This window comes from Lepidochelys kempii, chromosome 14 (genome assembly GCF_965140265.1).
Source record: "Lepidochelys kempii isolate rLepKem1 chromosome 14, rLepKem1.hap2, whole genome shotgun sequence".
Lineage (NCBI taxonomy): Eukaryota > Metazoa > Chordata > Testudines > Cheloniidae > Lepidochelys > Lepidochelys kempii.
The window spans coordinates 28,401,477-28,417,878 of record NC_133269.1 but is presented as its reverse complement, the minus strand read 5'-3'; the positions used below and the strand labels follow the sequence as shown (position 1 = coordinate 28,417,878).

The following is a 16,402-nucleotide window of genomic DNA, read 5'->3' as shown; positions in this document are numbered from 1 at the left end:
TACATGGTTGTCCCTTTCCCTTCTGGGAGGGAAAATCAAGCCCAACTGGAGAAAAACAAACAGAAGAACAAGAGAGTTCATCAGGAGTCTTCCCGTCCTGGGGACTCTTAAGGGAAAGGCAGGGACTAAGTAAACAAAAACCAAGCAAAGGGGACAGGAAGGAAAGGTCAGGGGGATACAATAATGGGAGGGGGACAGAAGAAGGGAACCAAAAATAGTGATGGAAGGTAGAAAGGGGGAGAAGTTGCCCCTAAAGGGAAGACCAGGGATTGGTAAGGCTGAATGGATGGGGAGACAGGGAACCAAGGGAGCCTGTCTGCCCAAGTGAATGTGAAAGTGAGGGCAGGAGCAAAAATGGGAATGAGGCAGGGGACCAAGAAACAAACAGACCAACCCAACCCAAGAATGCAAGGGACAAACATCAAACAAAGCAAACAAACAAGGGAAAAGAGCAGCAAAGTGGAAGGCAGGACTTACCACAAGAGGAAGTTTGGGAAACAAGACAAAGAAGCTTCTGTTGCTGGCAGAATAGAACCAAGGCAGCAGAGAGGGAGCTCAGCTGCAACCACAGCCACACACCCTCAGAGGAGCAGCAGAGCTAAATGCCACCATCGCCAGCCACAGGAGCAGCAGCTATTGTGGGCAGCTGGAAGGCCCGCACAGGCAGTAAGAGGTCATGGTCAGAAGCATAGGCAGGCTCTGAAGCAGCCAACCAAGGATTCACCTAGTTGCTCAGACAACTTCCTCTGCCTCCTTCTGGATTCAGTAGTGCATCCAAGCCAAAGAATTGGGCTAGCCGTGCCCCCCAATCAGGCGCCTTTTGAAACAAAAGCACAGACTGGTGGGACTGCATAGTGTTGCAGGTCTGGGACGATTCCCAGTGGCTGCGAAACTTTCGCATGCGTAAGGGCACTTTCATGGAACTTTGTGACTTGCTTTCCCCTGCCCTGAAGCGCATGAATACCAGGATGAGAGCAGCCCTCACAGTTGAGAAGCGAGTGGCGATAGCCCTGTGGAAGCTTGCAACGCCAGACAGCTACCGGTCAGTTGGGAATCAATTTGGAGTGGGCAAATCTACTGTGGGGGCTGCTGTGATGCAAGTAGCTCACGCAATCAAAGATCTGCTGATATCAAGGGTAGTGACCCTGGGAAATGTGCAGGTCATAGTGGATGGCTTTGCTGCAATGGGATTCCCTAACTGTGGTGGGGCTATAGACGGAACCCATATCCCTATCTTGGCACCAGAGCACCAAGCCGCTGAGTACATAAACCGCAAGGGGTACTTTTCGATAGTGCTGCAAGCTCTGGTGGATCACAAGGGACGTTTCACCAACATCAACGTGGGATGGCCGGGAAAGGTGCATGACGCTCGCATCTTCAGGAACTCTGGTCTGTTTCAAAAGCTGCAGGAAGGGACTTTCTTCCCTGACCAGAAAATAACTGTTGGGGATGTTGAAATGCCTATATGTATCCTTGGGGACCCAGCCTACCCCTTAATGCCATGGCTCATGAAGCCGTACACAGGCAGCCTGGACAGTAGTCAGGAGCTGTTCAAGTACAGGCTGAGCAAGTGCAGAATGGTGGTAGAATGTGCATTTGGACGTTTAAAGGCGCGTTGGCGCAGTTTACTGACTCGCTTAGACCTCAGCGAAACCAATATTCCCACTGTTATTACTGCTTGCTGTGTGCTCCACAATATCTGTGAGAGTAAGGGGGAGACGTTTATGGCAGGGTGGGAGGCTGAGGCAAATCGCCTGGCTGCTGGTTACGCGCAGCCAGACACCAGGGCGGTTAGAAGAGCTCAGGAGGGCGCGGTACGCATCAGAGAAGCTTTGAAAACCAGTTTCATGACTGGCCAGGCTACAGTGTGAAAGTTCTGTTTGCTTCTCCTTGATGAAACCCCCCGCCCCTTGGTTCACTCTACTTCCCTGTAAGCTAACCACCCTCCCCTCCTCCCTTTAATCACCGCTTGCAGAGGCAATAAAGTCATTGCTGCTTCACAGTCATGCATTCGTTATTCATTCATCACACAAATAGGGAGATGACTACCAAGGTATCCCAGGAGGGGTGGTGGAGGAGGGAAGGAAAATGCCACACAGCACTTTAAGCACAGCACTTTAAAAGTTTACAACTTTAAAATTTATTGAATGACAGCCTTCTTTTTTTTGGGCAATCCTCTGTTGTGGAGTCGCTGGTTGGCCGGAGGCCCCCCCACCGCGTTCTTGGGCGTCTGGGTGTGGAGGCTATGGAACTTGGGGAGGAGGGCGGTTGGTTACAGAGGGGCAGCAGTGGCAGTCTGTGCTCCAGCTGCCTTTGCTGCAGCTCAACCATACACTGGAGCATTCTGGTTTGGTCCTGCAGCAGCCTCAGCATTGAATCCTGCCTCCTCTCATCACGCTGCCGCCACATTTGAGCTTCAGCCCTGTCTTCAGCCCGCCACTTACTCTCTTCAGCCCGCCACTTACTCTCTTCAGCCCTCCACCTCTCCTCCCGGTCATTTTGTGCTTTCCTGCACTCTGACATTATTTGCCTCCACGCATTCGTCTGTGCTCTGTCAGTGTGGGAGGACAGCATTAGCTCGGAGAACATTTCATCTCGAGTGCGTTTTTTTTTCTTTCTAAGCTTCACTAGCCTCTGGGAAGGAGAAGATCCTGTGATCATTGAAACACATCCAGCTGGTGGAGAAAAAAAAAGGGACAGCTGTATTTAAAAAGACACATTTTATAAAACAGTGGCTACACTCTTTCAGGGTAAACCTTGCTGTTAACATTACATACATAGCACATGTGCTTTCGTTACAAGGTCGCATTTTGCCTCCTCCCACCGCGTGACTACCCCCTCAACCCTCCCCCCTCCCCGTGGCTAACAGCGGGGAACATTTCTGTTCAGCCACAGGCAAACAGCACAGCAGGAATGGGCTATACTGAGTGTCCCTGAAGAAAAGCACCCTATTTCAACCAGGTGACCATGAATTATATCTCACTCTCCTGAGGATAACACAGAGAGAGAAAGAACGGATTTTGGTTGAATGCCAGCAAACATACACTGCAATGCTTTGTTCTACAGTGATTCCCGAGTATGTGTTACTGGCCTGGAGTGATAAAAGTGTCCTACCATGAAGGACGAAATAAGGCTGCCCTCCCCAGAAACCTTTTGCAAAGGCTTTAGGACTACATCTAGGAGAACCGCAAATGCCAGGGCAAAGTAATCCTTTCACATGCTTGCTTTTAAACCATGTATAGCATTTTAAAAGGTACACTCACCAGAGGTCCCTTCTCCGCCTGCTGGGTCCAGGAGGCAGCCTTGGGTGGGTTCGGGGGGTACTGGCTCCAGGTCTAGGGTGAGAAACAGTTCCTGGCTGTCGGGAAAACCGGTTTCTCCGCTTGCTTGCTGTGAGCTATCTACAACCTTCTCCTCCTCCTCATCTTCTTCGTCCCCAAAACCTGCTTCCGTATTGCCTCCATCTCCATTGAAGGAGTCAAACAACACGGCTGGGGTAGTGGTGGCTGAACCCCCTAAAATGGCATGCAGCTCATCATAGAAGCGGCATGTTTGGGGCTCTGACCCAGAGCGGCTGTTCGCCTCTCTGGTTTTCTGGTAGGCTTGCCTCAGCTCCTTCAGTTTCACGCGGCACTGCTTCGGGTCCCTGTTATGGCCTCTGTCCTTCATGCCCTGGGAGATTTTCACAAAGGTTTTGGCATTTCGAAAACTGGAACGGAGTTCTGATAGCACGGATTCCTCTCCCCAAACAGCGATCAGATCCCGTACCTCCCGTTCGGTCCATGCTGGAGCTCTTTTGCGATTCTGGGACTCCATCATGGTCACCTGTGCTGATGAGCTCTGCATGGTCACCTGCAGCTTGCCACCCTGGCCAAACAGGAAATGAGATTCAAAAGTTCGCGGTTCTTTTCCTGTCTACCTGGCCAGTGCATCTGAGTTGAGAGTGCTGTCCAGAGCGGTCACAATGGAGCACTCTGGGATAGCTCCCGGAGGCCAATACCATCTAATTGTGTCCACAGTACCCCAAATTCGAGCTGGGAACGTCGATTTAAGCGCTAATCTACTTGTCAGGGGTGGAGTAAGGAAATCGATTTAAAGAGCCCTTTAAGTCGAAATAAAGGGCTTCACTGTGTGGACGGGTGCAGGTTTAAATCGATTTAACTCTGCTAAATTCGACCTAAAGTCCTAGTGTAGACCAGGGCTTAGTGTAGCAAAGAGCTCAGCTACCCCAGGGAATAAGCTGGGCCATTCTCAAGGCAGAGGTGATGCACCTTTACTCCAGATGAGTGTGTCATGGGATCTTGTATGATCTATAGTCCAGTCTCTGTAAGATGGGAGAGGAGCCTCTCTGTGTGGCCACCTGCAAGAGCATTAATAACCATAATCAATCATTCTCTTTTTTCATCTGGTTTTCCTGAACTAGTGATATAAGAAGCAATTTATAAATAAGTCCATATAATTAATTGTTGTTTCATCCAATTATCACCTTTGATCATTGTTTGGTACTTTTGATAATTTTACTTTGAAACTTACCTGCCATCCACCCCCTTTCTACCCCACACTCCTGTCATTCTGGGAGACAGCTTCACCTCTGTATCCTGAGCTTGTGAACCATTTTGCTGGACACTTGCTGTTTAACTATCTCCTGAGTAGCTGAAGAATGACAGTGGAGTGAGTGTTAGGAAGACTGAAGGGAAGGAAGATGAACCGTGTGACAAGGCTGGAGGCTGCTGAACAACATCTGCCTTGTGTCATAGGTGTTTGCTACATTTTGCACAGCATCTGTCAGAGCAAAGGGGAGATGCTCAGTGATGACTGGGAGATGGAGAGACTTTGTGTATATTATGAACAGTCAAAGAAGGGGCCTCTACAAGGTGCTCCAGTTGATCAGGATATAGGGTCAGGGATGTGAAGCGCTCCAAAGTTGATGCCTGAGTGTAGTGGTAGAATATGAATGTCCTGTAACAAAGGGAAAGAATGCAGTGTGTTTGGGTAATGATTTTATTAAGAATTGATATTATTAGAGAAAAACTGTACCTCAATGAAAATTTTCAGCTGAGTCATGCATGATCAAACTTTTGATTTAACATGATACAGTGCAAACCTGAAGTCAATGGACATGTGGCAGAACATGCCCAAAGTGATGAATGTGCACATGGCAGTGCTGATGGTCTCACAAAAATGTGTAGATGGCAACTGTTCTCTCTGTCTGGGTGGGTGACATGGTGCGGGCATGGCTTGCCATTTGGGGGAGTGAAAGGTGGCTCCCACTATCCTGTGTTTTCCACAGGCTGCAGGACATGGCTAGGTTGGGGTGCTGGCCATGAAGATAGCACCACAATGTTGTTCAGCACAGCTATTTGCCCCTTCACCACATCCAGCATCCTTTCCTGCATGTCCTTTCCTTTGTCCACAAGCTCCCTTGAGAGGAGGGGCCAGGAGAGTAATTGAAAGTACACCTCTTCAGGCTGTCTTTCTATAGAAGGATGTATTCCTGAAGCTAATTCCCAAGAGGGAGAAGTATCTCATTCGAAAAGTCAGTTGACACAATGGGAAGACATGCAGCATTGCTCTTCAGCAGGATGGTGATCTTCCCCCTTCCCCAGCTACTGTAGTAGTGAAAAGGAAACCACCTGTATATCAGCCCTGGGAAGGCTGCATTGCCTTACAAGGTGCATGCCAAAATACAGCAGTCCCTCTGCCTTAAATTCTCTTTCACAACATCTCTTATTACACCTACAGAATAAATCAAAATAAATAGAATTTTGCAGTTGTTGGTCTGAACCCAAGATCTTTACACTATTGCCACAAATGTCTTATTTTGTATGTCTTATGAAATAGCTATGTAACCTCGTTTGTGCCATTTATCCTCATAATATGTTGCCCTGGAATTGAGGGGAATGTTACCCTGGAATTTGATCAAGCTAATTGCAACCTTTGATATAGAAGCATATTATGATTAAGATTGTTAGGAATGTTTTGTTGATAAATATTTTATTGAAGTTAGGTGAGATGATGACCCAAATAGGGGTCACAATAAGTGTGTGTTTTGTAAAAGTCAGTTGAAAAAAGACGAGATAATAGAGTGTACTTTGGAACAGTTCTTTGAAGCTATCCTGAGAGACATTTTCCTGACACCATACTCCCAGAGAGAAGTGACCGGCTATCAGTGACCTGCTGCTAACTACTAAATACCATCTCAGATTCTAGGTAATTATTTGGGATGTTCTAAACCTATTGCTTATGTCTCTGTGTGCTTAAATCTAATAAACAGTAGTTTTAGATAAGAACACGCTTACTTGCATTAATCTCTCATCAACAGGAAGTGCTGTATTCCCACTGATTTATTCCTGACATCACCTGTAGTGAAACAGTTAAGTTACCACTGCTTTGGGTTCTGAAAACCTGCGTAACAGATTTGGTGAGCCAGCCAGGAGTGATGGAGAGAAGGGGATGATTAATACAAGTAATTTGTTTGTAACAGGGGAGGGGGGCAGTGGAACAGGGTTGTAACCTGTAATTTTCCATGTTATAGCCCATGAGTTGATCTATGGTCACATTACATTACTGACTCATGGCTCAAGCTCACAGCTTGGTTAACTAAAGGAACCTCTGGAAAGAAAGCAAAGCTGGAAATGGTTCTGGGTAACAGCTTGGCAGATTTTATACAGGAACATGGGAATGACCCTTGGATGGCTGGAGCCTTTATCGGCCTTGGAGCGCTCTTGCAGATCTGTAAACAATGGGAAGCCTGTGTTGGTACAGGAAAATGGAGGTATCCTAAAGTTAAGGCAAAGAAAAAAGCTGTGTTACAGGGGGTGTGGATGGTGGCAACAATATTGGACCAGGAGATAGAACACTTAAAAGTTAAGGTGGAAGATTTAGAAAAGGACAAGGTTAAGAAACAAAAGGGTACGGATCGGATACTGAGGGACCTAGACAAATTAGAGGATTGGGCCAAAAGAAATCTGAGGAGGTTCAACAAGGACAAGTGCAGAGTCTTGCACTTAGGATGGAAGAATCCCATGCACCGCTACAGACTAGGGACCGAATGGCTAGGCAGCAGTTCTGCAGAAAAGGACCTAGGGATTACAGTGGACGAGAAGCTGGATATGAGTCAACAGTGTGTCCTTGTTGCCAAGAAGGCCAATGGCATTTTGGGATGTATAAGTAGGGGCATTGCCAGCAGATTGAGGGACGTGATCGTTCCCCTCTATTCGACATTGGTGAGGCCTCATCTGTAGTACTGTGTCCAGTTTGGGGCCCCACACTACAAGAAGGATGTGGAAAAACGTCCAGCGGAGAGCAACAAAAATGATTAGGGGACAAGAAAACATGACTTATGAGGAGAGGCTGAGGGAACTGGGATTGTTTAGTCTGCGGAAGAGAAGAATGAGGGGGGATTTGATAGCTGCTTTCAACTACCTGAAAGGGGGTTCCAAAGAGGATGGATCAAGACTGTTCTCAGTGGTAGCAGATGACAGGACAAGGAGTAATGGTCTCAAGTTGCAGTGGGGGGAGGTTTAGGTTGGATATTAGGAAAAACTTTTTCACTAGGAGGGTGGTGAAACACTGGAATGCGTTACCAAGGGAGGTGGTGGAATCTCCTTCCTTAGAAGTTTTTAAGGTCAGGCTTGACAAAGCCCTGGCTGGGATGATTTAGTTGGGGTTGGTCCTGCTTTAAGCAGGGGTTGGACTAGATGACCTCCTGAGGTCTCTTCCAACCCTGATATTCTATGACTGGGGGTGCAGGGGTGGGAGGAAAACACAAGGGACCCAGTCTGGGAAAGGAAAGGCAGAAGCAAAAATGAATGAGGGTGGAGACAAGTATAGAATCATAGAATACCAGGGTTGGAAGAGACCTTAGGAGGTCACCTAGGGGATAATGTAAGGGGAATCCCCAAAGAGGCTCCCTTGGTTCTCCTCTTTCGTTACAGCTGGAGCACACAGTGACACCAACAGTTAGTGTTGGCTGCACAGTTTCAGTCTGAAGTGATCTTTTCAGTTGCTTATAAAATGCTTAGTTACTAGATGGACCTCAGTTCAGATGCAGCCTGGTAGTTACTATGTTCATCTTGAAAGCAGTCCCTGTCCTGATTGAATTTATTTTTGGAAGTTTGATGAAAAAACATGTCTCCTGTTTCTGAGATGGAGATGGAAAAAAGAAAAAAAAAATCATTTTTACCATTTCAAAAAGTGTAGTTTTTTTTAATCAATTCTAGTGTCTTAAGAATTTGGACTAGCAATTTTACATTTGACAGAGAAGGAATTCCTGTGTCAGACACACATCTCCCTGTAGTTTAACAATGTGCTTTGACATAGATTTGGAGAGAGTGTAAAAAATAGCCACAAATATGATTCGATGGCTGGAGAAAAATCCTTACAGTGAAAGACTTTAATCGTTCAATCTGTTCAATTTAAAAATAGGGTTAGTTTAAAAAAGTAAATATGTTGAAAACCTGGGAGGGGACTTAATTAACCTGTATACCTACCTCCCCTGAGACAAAATAATGGGTGGCAAATGGCTGTTTAAGCTAGTAGATAAAGGCCTAACATGAACCAAGAGCTAGAAGCTGAAACTAGACAAATTCAGACTGGAAATTAGGCACAAATTTTAATAGTGAAGGTGATTAACCACTGGAACAAATTGCCAAGGGAAGTGATGGTTTGTCTGTCTCTTGATGTCTTAATATCAACACCAAATTATTTTCTGGAAAATATGCTTTAGGGAAATACAGATCCGTAGGCGGTAATTGGGTTAAATGTAATGGCTTGTGACATACAGATGATCAGACTAGGTCATATAATGGTCCTTATTGGCCTTTGCATTAACAGTCATGTCCACACAGGCTGTCTTTAGGCTGTGCAGAGGCTACCTTATAGTGCTCATAGTCCATCATGGTGCCAGTTAGTGCATACCTTCCCCTGATTCCTCCAAGGATTCTGATATGACCAGCAGTTTGTGTATTTCTATGTGAGATCTCTGTGAACTGCTGGTCTTTTATTGGGATCTCCTCCATTCTGAACCCCTGTTGTATAATCCACATCTTGTGGAGCAGGACTTAAATTCTGCCAGAGCTTTCCAGAGCAGAGCTCTGGTAAATATTTTCAAACAAGTGGAGCTGAAGCCCTGAACCCTGGCCCCTCCTATGGGGCAGAAGCCCGGGACTCCAGGAAATACACTGAGAATTTAAGCCCTGTGGTGGAAGATCCCTTGGTGCACCTGTTCCTGGTCATGGCTAGTGTCACCAAAGTCAGTGAGTTCCTGGACTATGGTTGGCAGAACTTGGTCGACCCCAGTATGCTTGCCCAGCATGTGGGATTGCCCATCCTATATGTCCCCTACTGCGTGCTCCAGGAGGTAAAGGCTGCTCTGTTCCTTGCCTCTGTGGCTTTTCTAGGGTGAGTCCTGTAGTAAGGTGTTCCCCACCTGTCCATATCCCCTGGCTCTCAGGAGCTTGATGTCCAGCTCCTGCCCCATAAGCCCTCAGCCTCCTCCTCCCCCCCCAGAACTCTGAATCTCCCATTTGAGCCAACTCAGAGAGATCTAGACAGTGAGCTTCTAAGCCACATCACAAGAGCAGCTATACAAGCTCACACTGATCACTACTTATTTCCTCCCCCTCCCATCCTGCAACGATACAGAATAGCTGGACATTTTGCTACCTGGAGAGGTCAGGAGCCCTGGTGGGTCAGCCTGAACTTCACCTTGCTTTATGGCCCACCAGGAATATAAATTGATTGGGCTCCTTAACGGAACTGTGAGCACAGGCATGTTGCTCATGCAACTTTCAGATTTCCCTGACACTTATTCCTTCTTGGTGAGAGGGAGACCCTAGGCCATGCATATCTGGAGTGTGCCAGGTTGCAGCCCCTTTTCCGCCTCCTCCAAAACCCCTTGTTGAGATTCTTGCTACACTTTTCCTTGCACATTTTTATTTGCTCACTGCCCATCCATGGCCCAACAAAGTCTTGGGACCTCCTTGTCAGCCCCCTCCTCACTGTGGTGGAGAAGACCATATCAAGCCAGGAAGAGGAAGCTGGACAAGGTATATTTTGAAACTGTGACTTGGGGCCCAGTTTGGTGACTTCTCTGTTCACATCTCTGGGCAGAGTTCCTCTGGGCAGCATCCACGAGCTCCCTGGACTGCTTAAGGGAGCATTGGAGACTGTGTGGTGTTCTTGGCTTTCAAACCTATAACCCAAACCCCCTTGCTGTTTTTTTTAAGTGTGTTGCCCCCAGAATTAGTTGATCCCCTTGGTTCTTTTTTTGGCCGTTCTCCTCTGCAGAGGAGGAGGCATTTTTGGTTTAATAGATGGATCCATCATGAACGTGGGGGTGAAATACACCTCTCCCCACCCTTGTCATACAGGTACTGGGCTATAAATCATAAAAGATCCCATGGTGCACAGCTCTGGGGTGAGGATTCACCCACTCTGACTAGGTAATCAAACATGCATATGCTAGTAAGGATCTTCACAACAGCAGCGTGACCCCGGTTGGTGGCATCACACCAAGCATGTAGTGAAGTTCCCAGATCTGGCTCGGTCTGCAAATACAGGAATCTTTGGGGTGGCCCCATGTGCAGTGGCAAATAGTCAGTGTTTTCACCTTTGTACATCATTGGAGAGTTTGAGAGCGTGGTGTGCTGGTGAATGTTTATCAGCCAGGAGACATAGCCAAAGAGCATGCAATGCCGCTTTTGAATAGAATGAGCAATCTTTGCAAGACTGACATTTCATACAAAGTCAAACCACTTTATGCTCAGGATTTGGGGCTGACAGTGTATACGGAATGTCCCTGCCAGCTGCAAATGTACCTGCAAGAGGATCCAGGTCTCTGACTCAAAGAGCCTTACACTGATATATTTATTAGAAAGAGACATCCCGTTTTGATTTAAATACTCCTAGTGATGGAGAATCCACCACATCCCTGGGTAAGTTTCTTCAATGGTTAACTCACCTCATTGTTAAAGATTTGCACCTTATAAACGGCCTGAATTTATCCAGCTTCAGCTTCCAGCAATGGGATCTCATTCTGACTTTGTCTACTAGATGAAAGTGCCTTGTGCTGTCAGAAATCGTCTTCCTATGTAGGTACTTCAGTCTGGGCTGGCAACTTGCCTGCTTTGCACCTCTTTTAGTCTCTTATTATAAGGTAGCCCCTCCATTCCCCTGAGCATCCTACCAGCCCTTCTCTCTACCAGTTCCTCTTTGCATTCATCTTTCTTGGACATGGGTGTCCAGAACTGTGCACACTATTGCAGAGAAGGTCTCACTAGTGCTTTATAATATAGCATTAATACTTCTCCATTTCCACTGGCAATACCTTGCCTGATGCATCCTAGAATTGCATTGGCTTTTTTCCTGGCTGCATCACATAGATGGCTCATAGTCAGCCTGTGATTGATGAATACACCAGGTCTCTCTCACCCTCAGTTGTTTGAAGTGGATGAGCCCTTAGTTTAAAGCACAAATTCTTGCTCTTCATCCCTAAGTGCATGACCTTCCACTTTGCACTACTAAATTTCATCTAATTTCTTTTACTCCAGTCCTGAAGGTTATCCAATTCTTCCTATGTAATACTGTGACCCTGCATTGCCCATGACTTCTCTATGAGACAACAGGACTGACCACTACAACAGAAAGAGCAACAGCTGATGGAACAGCTGCTTGTCATGATATCCAGCAGACAGCTGCACATTCCAGACCTGATGTCTCCCTCCTCCCTGCTCCAAGTCCCCCTCCCTCTCTCTCTGCTCATCTGTAACCCATCCCTAGCGTTCTCCATTCCTTTGTAGTTGTTGCTGGTGCTTCTTCATGGATTAGCAGGACTGTGTCTGGTTTTAAGCCTATGGGGGAATAAAGCAGCTCCTCCATGTTTCCTTGTCTGTGGCACACAAGGTAGCGTGAGTGGATGAACTGAGCAATTCTTATGAAAGGGAGAGTTCTGGTTTGTGCCTGAAGTAGGAAGTGTCATTTCTGGGCTGAGGACAGGGCAGAGCTAGTGTTTCTGACATTTGTGTCCAGTCCAGGGTGTGACTGGCTGTGTGTTCGGGAATGTATATTGTATATGAGAAACTCAGGATGCGCTCTCCCTGCAGATTTAACCCAGATGATCAATACCCAGGTCTGAGCACTTGGCTTAGCCTAGTCAGGATGTGAGCAGCCACCCTGCAAAATCCTGCCTGAGTTACTGTGACCTCAGTAATGCAGCACTCTCCCATGAGTCTCTCTGGTCCCATCCCATGATTCTTAGCACTGCAGTGAGCTGAGCTGGTGTTCAGTTGCTCATGATATTCAAAAGTGGTGTTGCATTCTCTTCAGCCATGTCGCCAGGATGGACACAATCACCTCATCACACTATGCTCTTCTCACTGCAGCCAGGAGAGGGATGGACAGTGCAGAACACACAGTTTTTCGGGGTGAAAATATGGGACTGGGAGTGTGTGAGAGGTCACCATACAAGTAGTAGCCAAGGCTGCTGGGAACCAGAGTGTGGTGGTATTTTCTGCCAGGTTGCTGGGGTCAGAGTTGTTAGACCAAGGTTGTGGCTACACACACACACACACACACACACACACACACTCAGGGTGTGACCTGCAGGTTGTTGGGCTGTTTAGGAGGAGCCCAGGATGAGCACTACAGCAGCAAATGACTGTGAGGCACCCCAGATTGTAGGGCAAGTGGTGACACAGCCCCCCACTGTCCAGATTGCACCCTGCAATGTCATCCACCCTGAACCAGGAGTTTTGTGGGTGGAGTCCCTTCCCACATGGCAGCTCTGGTCTGAGTCTGACCTGTGAGCCTGGGTTGATACCTGTTCTGCCCTATGTTGGGGAGGGAGGGGTGTGTGTGTGTGAGAGAGAGAGATTGCATATATATATATATATATATGTGCAATTGTACCTCAGATACCGGGAGAAAGTAGCGACTCTGCTCAGCTCCCCTGGGGAATGTTAGGACCATTCCCTAAGAAGAGGTCTGCCAGGCAGCACAGGGCCTGCCTCCAGCCCCTCGGGGGTTAGCACAAGACGCGGTCTCACAGCACTGGGGTCATGGGGTTAAGTCCCGGGGCTGCCAGGGTTACAGTCTTGCACTCAGAATCTCCCCTCTGGGGGCTTATCTCCCTTCCTCAGGGTTCACCTTCCCCCTCCCTCTGCCAGGCAGCACTAGGGCCCCCCTCCAGCCCTCTGGGGTTAATGCAAGCCGTGGTCTCACAGTAGCAGGGTCAAGGGGTAAAGTCCCAGGGCTGCCAGGGTAGCAGTATTGGACTCAGAATCTATTTGAGGTGGGAAGTGAACCCTGAGGAAGAGAGATGAGCACCCAGGGGGGAAATTCTGAGTGCCGAGGGGAGAGCGCCAGGGACTTCATCCTGTGACCCCAGTGCCCGCAGTTTTCACTAATACCCAGAGGGCTGGAGCCAGGCCCTGGCTCTGCCTGGCAGAGGGAGGGGGGAGGTGAACCCTGAGGAAGGGAGATGTGCCTCCAGCCCTGGCTCCAGATGAGTGCATCATCGGATCTTGTACTGAGATAGGTGTGTGTGGAGGGGAATAACCCTGTCTAGGTGGGCTACTTATATGCTGGGTCTGCGAGGAGTAAAAGCATTGACCCTAATGAAAAAGATCAAAATTTGTTCCCTTGCCCCCATGCAGGATTTTCAGTACCAAACCAGATCCCTCTCTCCTCTGGGGAAGGGTTTAGTGGGGAAGAACACGGAATCAGCTCCTAGTATTTCTCTCCAGCAGTTATTTGGGTTTGTTTCCCCCATTCCTGTTCCCCTTTCTGAGGTTCTCTCTCGAACCCATCAGGTGATGGGATGTGAGTGTGAACAAGGAGGAGAATCTTCAGCAGGAAGATCCTGAGCAAGTTGAATCAAATGGGATTATATTGGAAACAGCTGAAGAGAATGTTTCCCAGAGTTCTGAGCCGGGAGAAGCCCATGACAGTTGGCACAGACCAGTGAGGCAGCTGACAAACCATGCAGGGGAGTGTCAGGGTAAATCCACTCACAGGAGCAGACAGGTCAAGAAAATCAAAGAAACTGTTTAACAAATAATCCCGTTGGGAGAGGGACCCTCCATGTGCGATGACTGTGGGAGAAGCTTCCCTTGGAGATCAGTTCTTATTACTCACCAGAGAATCCACATAGGAGAAAAACCCTATAACTGCCCAGATTGTGGGAAAAGCTTCAGTCATAGTTCAAACCTTTTGTCACATCAGAAAACTCACAGGGGGGAGAGAGACCCTATGAATGCCCTCACTGTGGGGAAAAGCTTCAGTTGGAGGTCAATCCTGATCTCACATCAGAGAGTTCATACAGGAGAGAAACCCTATGACTGAGGTGACTGCGAGAAAAGCTTTAGTCAGAGCTTGCAGCTTATTCTGCATCACAAGATTCACACAGGAGAGAAACCCCATAGCTGTCCTCACTGTGGAAAAAGCCTCGCTAGGAATTTATACCCTATTGAACATCAGAGAATCCCTGCAGGTGTCCCGACTGTGGGAACAGCTTGAGTCGGAGCTCAAACCTTATCACGCATCGCACAGTCCACACAGGAGAGAGGACCTATAACTGCCCTGACTGCGGGAAAACCTTCAGTCATGGTTCAAACCTTTCTAAGCATCAGCGAATCCACACAGGAGAAAAGCCCTATAACTGCCCTGACTGCAGGAAAAGCTTCAGTTGGAGATCAAACCTTGTCACACATCATAAAATCCACACAGGAGAGAAGACCTATAGATGCCCTGACTGCCAGTCAAAATAAAGACATCACTAATCACCAAAAAACCCACATGGGAGAAAAACCGTATACATGCAGGGAGTGTAGAAAAAGCTGCAGTCACATCTTCTATCACATCAGAGAAGCCACAGGGAAGAGAGACCTTATGCATGTCCTGAGTGTGGGAATAGCTTCAGTCAGAGGTCAATCCTTATCATCCAACAGAAAATTCAGATGGAGAAAGAAATGCTTTAAATGTCCAGAATTTGGAAAATCTTCACTGTGAGCTCAGCCCTTAATAAACATCAGAGAACCCACAGGGGAGTGTGTCCAGACTGCGGGAATGACTTTCAACACAGCACAACCCTCACAGACTCATAGAATGAAATGTCCTTCCTAGAACAGAGTCATGCAGAACAAAGGGATGAGATAAGATTCCCACATTTGGATGTGATTTGATTATAATATTTTGGGAAGTCTAAATGTGCTTTGTTCAGCTCCTACATTTAAGTTTGATGTTTTACAGGTGTAACCCTTCTGCCCGTCACAGTTGGCAGCAACAAGGGCCGGGTTCAATATCTAGGGGATCCATTCCAATAACACAATGCAAACCGGCTCGAGCCCCCACCCAGTGACCTGGGACAAATATATACCACCCCCGCTGGGCGCCTCCAAGAGGCAATACTTCCCCTCTTGCAAGCACAGAGTCTGAGTGTAGCAAAAAGCCTTTTAATAACAGAGAGAAACAATGTGGCATTATGTTGGGGAAACACCACCAACAGGACTCATAACACAACCCATGAGCAAAAAAACCCACCCCAAGCAAATTGGGGAATGCCCTTTCCCTTTGGTTCTTGAGTACAGCAACCCCAAATCACCCAAAATCCCAAAAGTCCAATGACCCAAAAGTCTCTGTCCCTGGTTAGGGCAGCCCCAGAGTTTGAAAGTTTATCTGCAGAGCTTTACCTCCCAACCTGGGTGGAGATGGGGGCGGGGATAAGAGGCACCTTACATGATCTGAAGCTGACCGCCTCACAGCTCCATAGGGCTCCGCTCCACCAGCCGCCCCACGAACTGCTTCACTCAGCTCCACTCTGCGGCCCACAAGCAGCTCCCATCACCCCACAAACTGCTCCGTGTCCCACCAGCAGCTTCTGCCATCCTATGAACTGCTCCACAATATATCTTCAGGCTCCCCCTCTACTTAACACAACACTCCGTGATTTCAGCTCTTTGGTGAATTCAGCTTATAGTAGGGGAGCCTCAGTGCTGGTGCACTATTAGCCCAAAGCAAGCTCAGCAGCCTGCAACTAGACTTCTAATGAAATCAAAATTAGCTCTGATATTCCACAGTGGAGAGAAGAGGAAGCACAATTAGCATGTAAGGCCCTCACCAAGGAGCCCATACCACCAAGTAGTAATACTTGTCCCCAGCTTTTTTTTCAATTCACACAGTTTTGGAACCCATGACCCTTGCCTAGCGAGTGCTACTTCGTTGATGGTGAGTCCCTCCATCATAACAAAAGGCCAAGTACAGTTCCAAGCACAGTTCCCATAATCAGGGTAATAACAATTTATTCTTCCTGCCCCAATAACAGAGACACTGGGGATCCCACCGCAGCCAAAGTGACCATTTGGGCAGCTATGGCCTCATTCTAGGTGGGGTGGGTGTGCCTATG

General features: G+C 47.7%; 1 protein-coding gene across 1 annotated transcript; it reads right to left on the bottom strand.

Annotated features, from left to right (window-relative positions):
- Window positions 1-2,050: 2,050 nt before the first annotated feature.
- Window positions 2,051-3,862, bottom strand: LOC140898235 (uncharacterized). Its single transcript, XM_073311784.1, has 2 exons — window positions 3,264-3,862; window positions 2,051-2,675 (listed from the first exon to the last, which is right to left on the bottom strand). Exons 1-2 carry the CDS (start codon window positions 3,844-3,846, stop codon window positions 2,134-2,136), a joined length of 1,125 nt encoding a protein of 374 aa, XP_073167885.1. The 5' UTR covers window positions 3,847-3,862; the 3' UTR covers window positions 2,051-2,133.
- Between the last annotated feature and the right edge of the window lie 12,540 nt (window positions 3,863-16,402).